Below are 15,722 nucleotides of genomic sequence, written 5' to 3'. Positions count from 1 at the left end.
TTTAAGATAGTCGCTTTCCTTGTAAAGTATAGCAAAGTAGCACTTTCAATGAGTGATAACTCGTAAAGGAAGCATCTTTCTGTTTTGATTTATTACTTTGATGAAATAGTTCTTTGGTATTGCCAAATTTGATTGCAAATTTGTAAGGTGGGCCCCTGAACCCCGCCATTTAAAGCCACATTTTGGAAGGTCATTTTGGGGTCACCAGGGTCATCTGAGGTCAAATTAGTAAAAACTGTCGTATGGGCATGAAACTTGGTGGGTACAGTCAACATTTCAAGCCAAATTTTTGGAAGGTCATTTCGGGGTCATCTGAGGTCAAATTAGTAAAACTGTCGGATGGGCATGAAACTTGGTGGGTACAGTGTCAACAATTAAAGTCAAATTTTTGGAAGGTCATTTTGAGGTTACCAGGGGTCATCTGAGGTCAAATTAGTAAAAACTGTCGGATGGGCATGAAACTTGGTGGGTATAGTCAACATTTAAAGCCAAATTTTTGGAAGGTCATTTCGGGTCACCAGGGTCATCTGAGGTCAAATTAGTAAAACTGTCGTATATGCATGAAACTTGGTGGGTACAGTCAACATTTAAAACCAAATATTTGGAAGGTCATTTCGAGTCACCAGGGGTCATCTGAGGTCAAATTAGTAAAAACTGTCGTATGGGCATGAAACTTGGTGGGTACAGTCAACATTTAAAGCCAAATTTTTGGAAGGTCATTTTTGAGGCCACCAGGGGTCATCTGAGGTCAAATTAGTAAAAACTGTCATATGGGCATGAAACTTAGCACGGGGGGTACAGTCAACATTTAGAGCCAAATTTTTAGAAGGTCATTTCAGGGCCACCAGAGGTCATCTGAGGTCATATTAGTAAAAACTGTTGCATGGGCATGAAACTTGGTGGGTGCAGTTACCATCAGCCAGATAATCGTGCCCAGCCGATAACCGCCAAATTCATTTACCTCTCTACCAAACGTTATCGCAAAAGCAGGCGGTCACACAAGCAGGCGAGACTAGTGGTTCGAGAACCGCCTTGTTACCCTCTGAAATGGCCTTTCCTGTGGTGCTAAATGTGCAAACACCATCTGGACCCCACCGGGGACCCTTAAGGGGACCCCGGCCGTGCTGGGCAAGAGTTCGCTCGCTATGCTTAGCAAGTTCAGGATTTTTTTGGGTCAGCTTGTGACATCTCTGACTGTTGTATTTAGTCTGAAACTTGGTGGGTAGTCACCAATTAGAGCCAAATCCTTATTCAGACTAACACTATTCTTGACATAGGCCTATTTTGATACATTTTGATTAGTTTAGACCCATTTGGACCCTTTTCCATCCAATTCCACCCGTTTCGATCCATGTGGCTAAACAGTAATTCCCAAAATTGATTGATGTATCATTGTATGCTCTGCACATGAGATAGCTACCAACCAAACAGATGTACCCATTGAATGTAATATGTCACATATACTCATTAATGATTTCACCTGTTGCACATTCGACTTTCACTGTCACCATAAAGCACAGAGCCACAGCGCCATTGGTGCTCTTGTTAAATGTTTACCGACCTTCTGGTGTCTGGGTAATTTGTGTCCAAATTGATTTATTCGAAGGTAACTTTTGACGTTTTCGCTAAGGTTACCTACGAATACCATGGAAAAAACGACTGTTCTCATTGTCTCATGATCTAGACAACATAATGATGGACCCTGGTATAAAGCTAATTGTAGTTGCCCTCAAGCGAAAAGACCACAAGACGTAACTGACTCCAAGATGGACTTCACAAGTCTGCAATAACGGTTTTAAGCGAGTTGTATGCAATTAAGCAAATTAAAGTCACTTTAGTGCCTTTATTTCTTACTTCAATACTCTTTCAACCGCTGTGAACCGACATTATTAATACATGATAGGGTCTAAAGTATCAATAAACGCACATAAAGAAAATGATACATTCAAAGTGCTTTATAAAATGTTTTGATTGGGATATCCACCAAAAGTCTAATTCTTACCTACAAATACTGAAATGTTACTTACGAATACAGCATAATACATGACATGTGTAATGAAGTGTCGCTACCAATGGAAATTAATTGTCAAAAACTTTAAGCGGTACCCCAGGACACTATTATTACCCATATACGGACTCATTCAACAATTATTTATTATGTAAAATTGCTGATTAACTACTTGTATATCAAAATGAAGTGGTCAAAATCTTGCTAAAAGCATCAAAAAAATTTTGATCTAAGGTAATATAGCATTTATTCATTTGGACGTACCATCTGAAAGAGATCTAAAAACTACCATTTTATTAATTCATTACCATAATAGCAAACTTTAAACCTCTAAACTCAATATAGATATTGTCAAATCGCTCATTTTACCTCACGAATACCGGGTTTCTTCACCTTTTCATTGTATAAAGCGTTAGGTGTATGCGTATAATTCCTAATATTCTTGAAAACATATATCCTACTCGTTCTTATACAATGTGTAAATTGATTCATACTCATTTGATAAATAAAATACAGAAACTGACCTAAACTTCATTTTCAAAAATGAACTAGCATAAATTGACTAAGATCATATTGATCGCGTTATAAAAATAAAAACAAATATTTTCTGGTTGACCTAGCATTTTCCTGACACCCTGTGGTCTACATTACACGAAAAAAAAGCGTGAATGGGAATATTCCATTTGTTTCAGGTTGATTAGTATTGCGATAGTGAAAGCATCCTAGTGGTATTCGTAGACTGTAACATTGGGTTTTGATATCACATTTACTATCACACCTCCTGGATTTATTTTTCAAGATTAGTAATGGCACTTTTGGTTCCTATAAGGCCAATATGTCATCAATCAATGGGCAAAAGGAAAAAATTGTGGAGACATTTTTATTTCGGACTTTTATTTTTGGCCCGTGGACACTTTTGGTTGGATTCGACCATATACTGACCTTTTAAGCTGATTTTTAAGGAAATATTTGTGTATTTTTGAGAGTGTATATAGTTTATTGTGGGGTCAACGATGAAGCAGTGAGAATTATCGCATAGCTATAATTAATATTTTCTCACAATATTGTTGCCTAGCGTGATATCGCACACCCTTATCCTTATCATAAAATACTCCATCAAAGAAATATTTTAGTACAACAACAACATCAAGATGCACATGAGATTGAAATTATGAATGTAGGCAAGATTTCTAGCAGGGGCCGCTATTCATAGCATGTTTAGTGTCTACACATGTCTATTTTGGTGTCAAAATGGTTATCAGTATTTGAAAATGTAGAAAATATGTAAAACCTGTAAGGTACCCCTTAAGCTACATTTACTATCTCACATGGTTCAATTGAGATCAATACTTCCAAATAGTAGATGTTAAAATGATTTGTTTGGGGATCTTTGGAGAACTTTCCCCTTGAATCCATTATAGGGGTCATCAGCCTAACACAAGTGAATCATCTACAAGTACTATAAAGACAGGCCACACCACCAATTTGAACTTGTAAAATACATTCAGTGTTGCTATGGTTGCACCTCCACAGGCTGCCGGGGAAACTCAAAATCAAAACGCAAAAGGGTGGTGTGTATTATACACCAGTATAATATACATGGTCTATGGTATGGTTGATGTGTAGAGAGATGTGCACAGTGATAGATAAGATATCTTGCCCTTCCCAGAATCCTTTGCAACATGATATAATCACCTCATTTCATCAAATGGCACCATTACTTTGTTTTATATTGAGAATAGTCTGGTTAAACATGGGTCGATAGTCAAGAAATAAAAAGTTTTGAAAGATCTGGATGTGCTCTGTTCATTGAGGTAAAATTTTAACACTATTCGACCCATGAACTGGATAGCAAATAAAAATGGGAGAAATGCATTGTGGGAAGTGTGTGTTATCTTCTCTGGTGCAGCAACGTGCAGTAAATGACCGGCCTATGGGTATGGGAATCCATTTAAGATCCAAAATGCTGTCATCTCCAGGGATACATCCCAGCATACAACAGTAAACCATCCCCACCTTTCAGTTTTTGCATCTCTCTCACTCCTAGAGTAAGGAAAAATGGCAACACCTACATGTATTTCCAGGTCCAAAACAGAAGTTTAAGAGAGTATCTACATGTAAGTGCCCCCTCCAAAGTTGGAAATATTTAAAAAATGAAGCCCCAATATAAGGTTTGCACCATTTGTTTGGGTTTAAACTACATGTAGGAGGCTTTAGGCAAATGTGCATGAAGAGATGGACAGATTTGGGATCAACCCCTTACACACCAAACAAAGGAAACAACTGTACCCCCACAAAAAAAAAAAAAGCGGCATAATATTGTGAGGCCAAGAAAAAAACAAATTTGCTTGCCTTCAATTGAATTTTAACAATTGGGTCGGTCGGAATTTTTTTTTTCTTTTTTTTTTTTAATTACTAGCAAATTCTACTGTTTGTATTAATTAAGGCTCAAAATATGAAAAATCAAACAATTTGGTGTCAAAATGAATCAACTAACATTACAAAACAACTAAAATGTTGAACACAAGCTCTAAAATACATTTTCTTACATCTTCAGAATGCAAAAATTTGAAGAAAAAAAAAACTTTTTCAGAAATTTCCAAAAATAGGGTCGGTATTCGTTTGTACAGTAAATAGAAAAAAACCACCTTTTTTCTGATTTCCAAAATTAGGGTCGGTCGGTTGAGGGCAAGCAAACATCTTTTTTTTTTTGGCCTGATCTGCAAACATCTCTAAGAATGGAGAGCCATATTGCCTATTGAGATCACATGTCATTTAGTGCAATGTGATACCAACACATACAGATAATAACAACACCAGACAGATTGGACAAAATATGATATGAAAATGTAGCAAAAAACTCATCATAGAGTGGTTAGAGCAAGAAAGTCAGAACTCTAATAGCTGCCCTACAGACATTTGACAATTTATGCATTCAATACTGTAGACATTTGAAAATTGGACATCTGGCAGCTATTGCAGGTAGGGTTTTACACTGAGCCAATACAGAAGAATTTGTGAGACTTGCTCAATAGATACATTGGCATACATTTTCACTACACAGTGGCTGTTCCAGTTGAAATCCACACCCCCTATGGAAGACATGTCCTTATTCTCCCACCCACTCAGGGGGTGTGTAGATTTCAAATGTAGTTACTCATTCAGGTGACTCCATTTGAAATTCACACTCCCTGTGTAGAATATTAAGGTCATGTCTTCCTTAGGGGGTGTATGGATTTCAACTGGAATAGCCCATTTAGTGAAAATCATGTTTCCAGTGTGATGAAAGGGAGACTTGGTAATGCAGACCCCTCCAGGTCATTGGGGAACAAATTGAAAACAGATAAGCTTGAAATTATATCTAGGCCTACATCTATGCATGGAGGTAGCTCCATGATCTATGTACACAAATTATTTGTTGTACTGGGCAGAGGATGGTTGAAGCTATATCTACATACACCGTATTATAAAGGCACCAGTTGAAGTCAACATTTTTTGATACAATAAACAGAATCTTGAGTTAAAAAACATGAATACAACACGAAAAGTATCAACTGACTGGGCATCATACACTGAAGGAGGTAGGGAGTTCTATTCTATGACAGTGTGGGGGATGAAGCTGTGTTTGCCTTGGTCTCATAATCTAAGAGCTTGCTCCATGTGCGTGGGTACGAGTCCCCGTAATGCGCCCATGGGCAAGGCACTTTGCCTCGCTTGCCTCACCCCACCTAGGTGCAATGGGAATCTGTAAGGGGTAGTCACAGTCGTTGTACTGATGAACCCTGCGCCATTTGTAGACAGCAAACATGGTTCCGACATACTTTAATGACGGCGGAATAAATGTAAAGCGCTTTGAGGCTGTTTACGGCATAAAGCACTATAATTTCATTGATTGATAAAACAAAGCAGTGCCATTTCTTACAGGTTCTTACCAGTTTATAAAATATTTATCAACAATTTCTGTATAAATTTTCAAAAAAATAATGGTCACATAAATGTGTGAAATAATTCAATGTTTTCCTTTCTATTTTGTTTCTGATCAGGTGTTGAGGTACCATTACCAGCATTTTCCAGTAATTGGAGGTCAGAGGGCAAAACAGGTAAGTTTTGTTTGTTTGTTTGTTTGTTTGTTTGTGTGTTTGTTTATTTATTCATAGGCCTTTAACAAATTTTGAAGGCCTATGATTTATTCTACCAGTTCAGTGCAGAAAATGAGAAACACTAGGTAATAGCACTATGGACCACAATGGCCTCATCCTAATGGCATAGTTCAATGACCTCAATTAAACAATCATAGTGCAAAATTTGACCTCAAGTTGCAGATTATGAGTTTTTGTACCCAAATTTTCTAAGGTCATTCAATGAATGTACAAATATATTGGGGTTAAAGAACTGTGCCCTGATAGATGAACATGTTGTGGATCCTAGTGCAGGTATCCTGAAAGGCAATGGGCTATTCCAGTTGAAATTTATACACCCTTTGTGAAAGACATGACCTTAATCTTCCTCGCAGGAAGTGTGAATTTCAAATTCGCTGTCGTAGTGTGATGTCAATATCAATTGTTGCCAGGTTTATGCTATCTGTGTTCGGAACCACAATCAAAATGATCACAACACAAAGTCAATCAATGGGTTGCTAACAGGTGTGCAAAGTAACAAGGAACAACATGAACATACTCACTACAATGGCACCCCTGTGTGGGAGATTAATGTAATGTCTTCCATAGGGGTGTATGGATTTGATTTGGAATATCCCAATCTGGTCAAGTCAGGCAAAAGAAGCAATTTTGTAAAGTTGAGTTTTACATTTAGATTCATTGTATCAGACCGTGTCCATTTAAATTTAAATTTAATGAAATGTGGGAAAATGGCCTTTTACCCTCCTGCATAAAAAGGAAATAAAATAAAAAGTATAGAATTTGACAGACCTCTGTTTTATAGAGGAAATAACACGGCTTTAAATTAGTGATGCCATTTGGCATTTTTTAGTCATTTTAGATAGCTTCTTCCTCTATCTACAGAGAACGTTTTAGATTTGGGTTTCAGCCAATATTCTGATGCCTTAATTTGACATGCTCACCAGTAAATCACTTTAGCAGGGCTGATGTCAACAAGTGTGTGTAGTTTTATGAACTTGAACTCGACTTTAAAGGGTTAGGTGAAAGGTATACCATCACATGGGCATTATGGTGTGTTGATGTGAGAAGATTGTATTTGTACTTTAACAGATAACTTTCACATCCAGAATGACCAGATTCATCTGGCTAGTAACTTTCACAAATTACACCTTAAAATTAAGCACCGGAGGAAAACACGATCGCAGTTTTCGCGGCCACAATTGCGTTTTTTGGGTGCAATTGCATTAAAAAAAAAACTTTTTTAAAGTTATAGACCCAAACTTAATTGTTTTTCAAGGTTGGAACCAGAGAAAAACTGCTATTTAAAATGGTGATTTTTTGCATTTTTTGGCAAACCAAGGTGCGTTTTTTGGCTTCCCAAATCGTGTTTTTCTCAATACCTTAAAATGATCAACTTTCAAATGATCAAAGTTCTTTTCAAAATTTTAGTGCAATTTTGGAATGAAAAAGTACATGCATGTGTATTACCAGGGGAGTGTAGATTCTGATCAAATGTCTTTCAACTTTACATTATGATCGATAAATTTCATTGGGAATTATAACAGAACTCCTTCATGATACGTTCTGATAAATAAGAGCGGTTACGATGATGTGGAAACCTCTCTATGTTTTCATCACTTTCCAAAAGATCGTTCACTATCACTGGCCTCGCACGCCAGAGCAGTTCTTCTTTGGTGAACCAAACCTGACTGGTTATCAATTTAATCAGTGACAAGGTTATATCTGTGCTAATTAATGTTTTATAATGTTATTGCATCAAATAGCTCAAATTCAGAGATAACCTCATCACTGATTAATTTGATAACCAGGCAGGTTTGGTTCACAACAGAAGAACTGCTCTGGCGGGGCTTCCTCTTTAAGACCAGTGAGCAAAGGACATGAAGACCACTATTGACTGTCAAAGAATGCTTAGAAATTGAGGGGGTAACAAGGCCAAGTTGAAGGCCAATGGAGTCCACGGTCTAAGTTTTGCCCGCCCTGAATTTTGAGGCCTGCTCACTATTCAAAGGAAATAATCTACATTTCAATACCGTATTCATTCCAATAAGCACCCAGGGCGCTTAACAAAGTCATTTTGGGTGGGCACTTATTTTTTACCTCGTTTAATTTTTTCGTAAGGGGCGTTTATTAGAGACAAATTTATGTATAAGGGTACTGAGACATTCTAATAGCTTTTCTGATGCAGAAAATGTTTTGTAAGTTTACGCAGGACTTGTATACTAAAATGCAGCAAACCTTTTACGAGCGCGACTACCGTGATGTTGCAAATTCGGCGCTAACAACGCGTACGGCGCACAGTTCATTCATAAATTTCCACTCAGCAACAATATATCGCCTTAGCAGCCAATCAGAGACAAGTGCGTTCAACGCAGTATATACGCGATGTATCCTTACAATACGCGCTCGTCTAAGGTTTTCTGCATTTTAGTATAGTCCTGCAGCTATTTCACTGTATCAACATCTATCTGTAACTTCAACATGAATGGTACCCTTTAGCAAATTGAAAATACCCTGGGTGGGCGCTTATTGGGGCATGGGCGCTTTAATATTGGAATGAATAATGTTACAACATCATCTTCACCAAAAAAATTGAAATTTGGTTAAAATTAGGGGATTTTCTCCAAAACTAAGCATTTTTTGCCCAAGTTTGACCTTGCAGTGGTTTCTCAAGTCTTTGACATTTTTAGACCAACAATTAGCAGAAAAAGGTTAAAAAAAAAAAGACCCAAAAGTTTCCATAATTCCAGCGTTATAACCGACCTCAATGTGAGCAGCACGTGCCTTCAGTAAGCCACAGAATCATCACTAAATCATGTGACAAGTAGTAGAAATAAGGAAACACCTCTCCCAAACCTTCTGGCCACAAAACTAGCTAGAACCAGTTATTAAACATGATATGGGAATATTGCTTCCATAAGTGCCTCGTGCTTGCTGCTTCAGTTTCTCTGCCATACTGTTGACATAAACACATGACTGAGATAACGTAATGTTAGGGTTCACTTTCAAATTGGCAGGAAAATTTAATGTGAGGCCAAAAAAAAAAATTGTTTGTTTGTCCATGTCCGACCGACCGTGTACCCTGGTCCCGACCGTGTTTTTTTTTTTTTTAAAATTTTTTTTTTGGATTTTTTTTTTTTTTTTTTGGATTTTTGATTTTTTTTTTTGGCATCGATGGGACATCGTATAAAACAGTGGTTAGTATAAATTTAAAGAAAGAAAATGTAAAGAAAATGAACAGTATAACATGCAGAACCATCTCAAGAGTTAAACCAGTAAAGTACTGTGTGTTTTGACTTATTTACCAGTCTTCAAATTAAAAAAAAAAAATAAAAAATCCGACCTACCGACCCAACTTTTTCATAAGCCTCTATGGACAAACAAACAAATTTTTTTTTTTTTGGCCTGATCAAGGAATTTAATGCATTGTTTCTTACTAAAACTAAAAATTCATTTGTAAATGTATAAATTTATAAATCGAAAAACCGAAGTATTGGCCGCTAAGCTTTCCTTTCTGTAAAATTCATTTTGCGAAATGTTCAGGACTCAGAAGTTCAAATTATTTGATGTTGTATTGCATGAAATTAACACTCAGGAAACACAAGTACAATTTTGATGAATTTGGAGCAGCCTTTAAAATTGACAACAATAAATTTTGCTGTGATTTTTGTGTGTAAATAAATCCAATTCAGGCTAATTGATTAATCTGAATGGCTGTATTGGAGAGATTGTCACGTGCCAGCATACTGAGCAAAATTGAGATATCTTCAACATGTTTTGCTCCAAGAGCTTTATGCAATAAATGCCATGAATACAGTACTTACACCACTTAGCAAACAAGCTATGCTCCAGGACCATTAACATTTGGAAGATATCTCAAATATTCAGCATGCTGCAGTCAATCAGTACAATGGCAAATGTGATGCTTGTAGACTTTATCAGGCAGTGATTGACAGGCAAAAACTGAAATGTGAAAGCAATAGTTTAAGGGGGCAGTTGTGGTGCTACATACTCAAACACTCATTTGATGTGCGTTATTGTGATACTGCAGCTGCACATGGTTCATGTAGAGTGCTTGTTCCGACAAGTATGTGCAAAATCCATGTTGATATGGCAATGCACATTAAGGGAAATAATTTACAATTTCTTTGGTAACATTAAAGATCCGCTCAAACCTGTGTTCACACTCTTTTGATCGATCAAGTTCCTTTTAAAATTTCCTGCTTGGTTCATGTTGAGTGCTTGTTCCGACAAGTACATGCAAAATCCATGTTGATATGGCAATGCACATTAAGGGAAATCATTTACAATTTCTTTGGTAACATTAAAGATCCGCTCGAACCTGTGTTCACACTCTTTTGATCGATCAAGTTCCTTTGAAAATTTCCTGCTGAAAATATGTTGTGATCCTCACCTTTCCTGAAAAAAAAAAGCTGTGTTCCCCAGAATTCCTCACCCCAATCCCTCAACCCCAGCATGAGTATTGATCAGCCCCTAATGTACATTATATTATGTTGTTATATGTAGGATAAGGAGACCAGTAATATACATGTAGTAATAATGTAATAATTGCCTACCTTATTCTCTATAATTCCATGTAACTCTGGCACTCTATAGTATTTTAACAAAATAAAACTATTTGTTAAAAAAAATGATTTGGGCATTTATCAAGGGGGGGGGGGGCTATAATTGGAAAGAATATGGTATTTATCTTTAGGCCTATATGCGTAAAACATTAAAAAATGAACCCTTATCGGTACCCCACTGAAATACAATGTGCTAGTATCAGGTACTAAACAAGTTTGTAGAAGACATTCTTTAGTAAACAGTTTAGGACACTTCATAATCTTGTCACTGCGTTGCCCATCCTTGAATAAATATACTTGGGACTGTTATTAGACTGGAGTAATGCAAGTGTATTATGTAGGTTAGTATACACAAAGAAATACACAGCAATAATCCTCTCAATACATTTCCCTGTGGGTGTGTGTACTGCTCAGCAGTGGGAAAACATTACTGCATACTGTACTAGCACAGAAAGAGTATCAAGGTACCCTATAGGTCTCAATCTATATCTTGTACAGCTGTCAAGAAGTAAGTTACTAAGGAGTGGGGTTCTCAACCACAGGGTGCAATTTGAGTTCTTGAGCTCAAGATGTAGAGACTACCAAGTACTATTTTAAGCACAAATTTAACATGGGGTCGGGAGTGATCCAGCTTTTCGGAAATTAGAGGCCGGTCGAGTGCAGATCCGTCGGAATAAATGCTAACCTCATCGTGACATCATCCAAGCAGCAAAGTTCATTTCCCATTGAAAAAGCGTTATCCAGCGAATCTGCAGTCGACCATTCTGTTAAGTCGCATTCCGATATATCAAAAAGCTTGAGAACCTCTGAGAGGAATATTGTTGTGCAAGATATCATTTGATGAGGGCATACATTTCAATATGGACATTATAATGATAGTGTATGCTCAAGGACAGATGTTTCATGTTATTTGATGCTACAACAACTCTCTCAATAATTTCTGTAGGCATTGTCACTCTCCCATATGGAACATCAAAGTTCTGATGGCCATAGTAAATTCTGTAATGCTAATGCCTGATATTTTTCACAGTATTCATTTTTATGCGATTTGAACTGCAACTTCAGAGTAGTTCTGAGGTTTTGAGCACTGTAGGTAACCCACGCTTTAGAAAGGGTGGGTTTGAGAGGTCCACAAAATGCTTAAAAGGGTGGGTTTGAAAAAATTTCTGGTTAAAATGTGTGTCCAAATATAAAGGGTGGTCACTGATAAAAAGGGTGGGTTTAGAAATCAACAAGTGCAATCTCAAAGCTTACTGTTATTTCCGATTGAATGACACTATTAAAATGAAACACAAAAAACATTGAAATCCCATTCTGTAGTGTTTGGTCATCTAAAACTTCAATATGTAATTTTCTTTGGATGTAAATCTGCACCTCCTGGACCATCATAACCACTATGATTAATAACCACGCTTAGAAAGGGTGGGTTTCGGAGTTTTGGTATAAAATAAAAAGGGTGGGTTTGAAATAAAAATGGTGGGTTTGTATCACCACTGCTAACTATGTTGAGATTACAAACAGTTGCACATTAAAGCTTAATGGGTAAAAATATTGGGCTTTTAAAGTTGCAGTTCTGAAATATTTAGTGATGTATGTTTATACATTTAGCATTAGACCCAAAAAAATATTTATGTTGCCCTCAGCGACCGATCCTAAATCCTGAAAAATCAAGGTTGCAATGGGTTTTTTTGAATGACGGTTTTTACAGATATCAATGTTTTTAACTTAAAATTAATATTTGATTGAAAAACTAGTCTTAAATTTATTATCTTACAAGTATCAAGTAGTCAAAATTGACAAATGTCCCTTATGGGAAAAGCATATTTTAATATTTTTTTGGATTTTTTAAAAACTGAAAAGGTTTAAAAAAAAAAAATTTAAAAAAAAAGATAATCAACCGACCGACCCAACTTTCCGTTTTTCCCAGTTGAGGACAACACAACCTTATTTAAATGATCATGCTTGCTATCTTCGCTTTCTGATTAATCCTATGTTTTATCTATATTGTTTTGCAGTTTCCGATCCAAATCGTCAGATGGAATTTGTCAACCCAGCATTCATAGACAACGCCCCCGAACAAGAAGTAGACTACGACTACCCTCCAATCAAACAACAGCCACCGGTGGAATGGTAAGACTGCTGTGGGCTATTCCTGTTGTAACCCATACACCTTCTTTGGCAGACATGATCTTACATATATCTCCCACACAGGGAGTGTGAATTTCAAATGGGGTTACCTGAATGGGTGACCCTCAATTGGAATCTACATTATACACCCTCTGTGTGGAAGATTAAGGTCATGTCTTACATAGGGGGTGTATGGATTTCAAGTGGAACAGCCCAATATATCCTCTGAGAAAAATGCCCAAGGTTTTATAATAGTCCATACTGCCACCGTGGTCACTAAGTATGCTCTCCGCAAAAAAAAAATTGCTTGGCGATGTTTTTGTGGTAATTGAGGGAAAGTTGGAGTAGTACAACTTAGGTATGATATTGTAGAGCTGCATGCTTCTTGAAAATCAAGCAACAAGGTATTTTTTTTCTTCCAAGTTTTAAGAAAGAAAACGCAAAAGACAGGACAAATCAAACACCCAGAACACTCGCATATTTGGCTAAAGGGTGTACCACTTATTGATTGAAATGACACGCACCATGTTTCCTTCATTGTTTCAGGATCGGAAGTCCCGGATTCAAAGTTGGTGGAATACCACCACCTCAACGTAATTCCCGCACTGGAAACGCCCTCTATCAGGTGGCTAATTCGCCGCAAGTCAATCCTCCACAGCCACAACAAATACAGGTAAGTTTTAGATAAAGTAAAATTAAAACAAAATTGACCAAAGTTGTCATTTTCACAAACCAGTCAGTTTCTGAAGATGGTCATCGGGTTCAATTTCCCGATGGTGCTCCTTTAGAAAAGAGGGATTTATGACTATACTATTACTCCCGGCTATAATTTACTACTACCATGGCGGCGACCACAGAAAATTACACCTGTAAGTTCATCATCAAGCAAGAATCTAGTGAAATTCTACCATAATTAGGCAATGAAATGGATGGAAGCTTGAATCTTAATAAGTTTTGTCCTTGCAATTTAGCGATGGTCACTGACATGACTGAATGCAATTTGTAAGCTTTCATGGAAAAAACGTAGGGGCGTTTATTACAGACAATACAGTAATCAGAAATTTGAATACTCACCATATACAAGATATTAACAGCTACTCATCATCACAGTTGTTTCGTTCACAGCAGAACACCACCACCACGTCCGGATCCCCTCCTGCCTCCCCAATACACACCTCCTCCCCTTCATTTCAGAATTCCACACCACCCACATCGCCCCCTCACACCGGCCGAGTGTTGGAGAGACATAAGAGCCTCCCGTCATCGCCGAGGGAGGTGCCGTTAATCAAGGAAAGAACGGACAAGAATAGACACTCGGTAGATATTCAAAGCGGGGCTCCGTCTGTGAAGATTCCGACCAAGGATAAGGATGGAGGATGGGCGTCGTTTGATGAAGAAAAACAAGGTGAATATATACAAAATAAGCGGTATGTGCATTATAATTGCATTGTGGGACTATTTTTGGTGAATTTTACTATAGCTGACCTTTGACCTATTGGGAAAATTAATTTTTGTATTTGAAAAATGTTGTTTAAAATGGTTTACTAAAATAATATGATAACATTATTAAAATGAACTGCTCCACAATGCAGTGTGTGTGTGAAACTCCCAATATGGCTCATTTTTATTTACCTTTACGCAATGGTAAACACGGAACCAAACAATAATGGTTCCAAAGCTAGTCTGGATTTTTTTTATAACTGTTATACTTGTGATATTGAATTTGATACTTTCATTATACATCGTTGTATTGAAACTTTCACTTTTTGAAAATGCATTGCTGGAATAAAAGCTAGCAAAGGTTCAAATACTTAATAGTTTTAAGGTAATTTATTCTCTTTTAGATGCTTTTATAGCTTAGCCCTAAAGCAGGGCTGGATTTACCTTAAACTAGGCCCTGGGTACGGCAACCTTATTGGACCCCTGGTTTTTCATGAATGCTTGCTTCAGTTGCTTGAGTATCCTCAAATAACTTGACCGGGACGAAATTGCAATTGTAATGCTAAAATGGGGCAAAATCAGGGCAATATTTTTTGGCATAAAACCGAGCCAAAGCCTTGTTTGAACTTCCTCTTTCTATCTTTTGTTAAGTATATTTTTTCCTTTTTTTGGCAGAGATTTGCAGAAATCGCGATTAGAATTGTTAGCAAATTTGATGGCAGTAACAGTTTAGCTCATTATCCATACCGTTCTATCACTTCTGCATTGCCATTCATTGGGTAAAATGTGGAATTTGAAATCATTTAACAGACATATAAAAATATGAAAAAAATTATACTCCATCATAGTTCTGGATTTTCAAAATAATACTATAAAAAAAATAATCTTATAATTCGCAGGCTGAAAATTTTTTTTTTTCCCTGCAAGCAATCCAGAATTTCCCTCAGTTTTACCAAATTTCCTCCAGTATGACATATTTCCCTTATGTATTTCTTTATTTTTTTGGTCAAGAACCAAAAATTTCCCGGCAATGAGCTTCCCGTATTGCCCACTTTTTCCTGCCATATTCGTTTGAACACTACATTTGGGTCAAGGTCAAATTCAGAAAATGCTGTGGGTCGCTGTATTGTTACGGTGGGTTGGGTTATGCCAATTAAAAAAATACTGAGTAAACAAAATTATGCTTTAACACTGGGTTTCAGAGAAGAATGGTAGTCCCTTGCTCAGATTGATGTGAGCGCATTTGCGGAGCTTTGTGTTCACTTCAAGGTTACCGATCTATCTGCGCTGACCAGCGATTTGACACACAATCGGCCAATCAGATTATCGGTCTGTTGCTATGATTGTTAGGCGATTGATTCAGCCAATCAGAACCCGCTTGCGTGTTTACGATCTGCACGCTCTTACAATGAAACAAGTGCCATT

The 15,722-nt window shown here is 37.2% G+C and overlaps 1 protein-coding gene across 6 annotated transcripts in view; it reads left to right on the top strand.

The window, feature by feature from the left end:
- Nucleotides 1-15,722, top strand: part of LOC140141429 (ralBP1-associated Eps domain-containing protein 1-like) — a 91,632-nt gene that overhangs the window by 37,212 nt on the left and 38,698 nt on the right. For 4 of the 6 annotated variants that reach the window (XM_072163283.1, XM_072163282.1, XM_072163279.1 and 1 more), the window contains exons 3-6: nt 6,052-6,108; nt 12,746-12,860; nt 13,404-13,530; nt 13,968-14,262. In XM_072163283.1, the coding sequence (XP_072019384.1) occupies nt 6,052-6,108; nt 12,746-12,860; nt 13,404-13,530; nt 13,968-14,262 (594 nt within the window). The remainder of the gene's footprint in view (nt 1-6,051; nt 6,109-12,745; nt 12,861-13,403; nt 13,531-13,967; nt 14,263-15,722) is intronic. The other 2 variants (XM_072163281.1, XM_072163280.1) reach the window with 2 other exon arrangements.

This window comes from Amphiura filiformis, chromosome 19, assembly GCF_039555335.1.
Source record: "Amphiura filiformis chromosome 19, Afil_fr2py, whole genome shotgun sequence".
Taxonomy (NCBI): Eukaryota; Metazoa; Echinodermata; class Ophiuroidea; order Amphilepidida; family Amphiuridae; genus Amphiura; species Amphiura filiformis.
The sequence above is the reverse complement of the archived record's forward strand: the minus strand, read 5'-3'. Positions and strand labels throughout refer to the sequence as shown.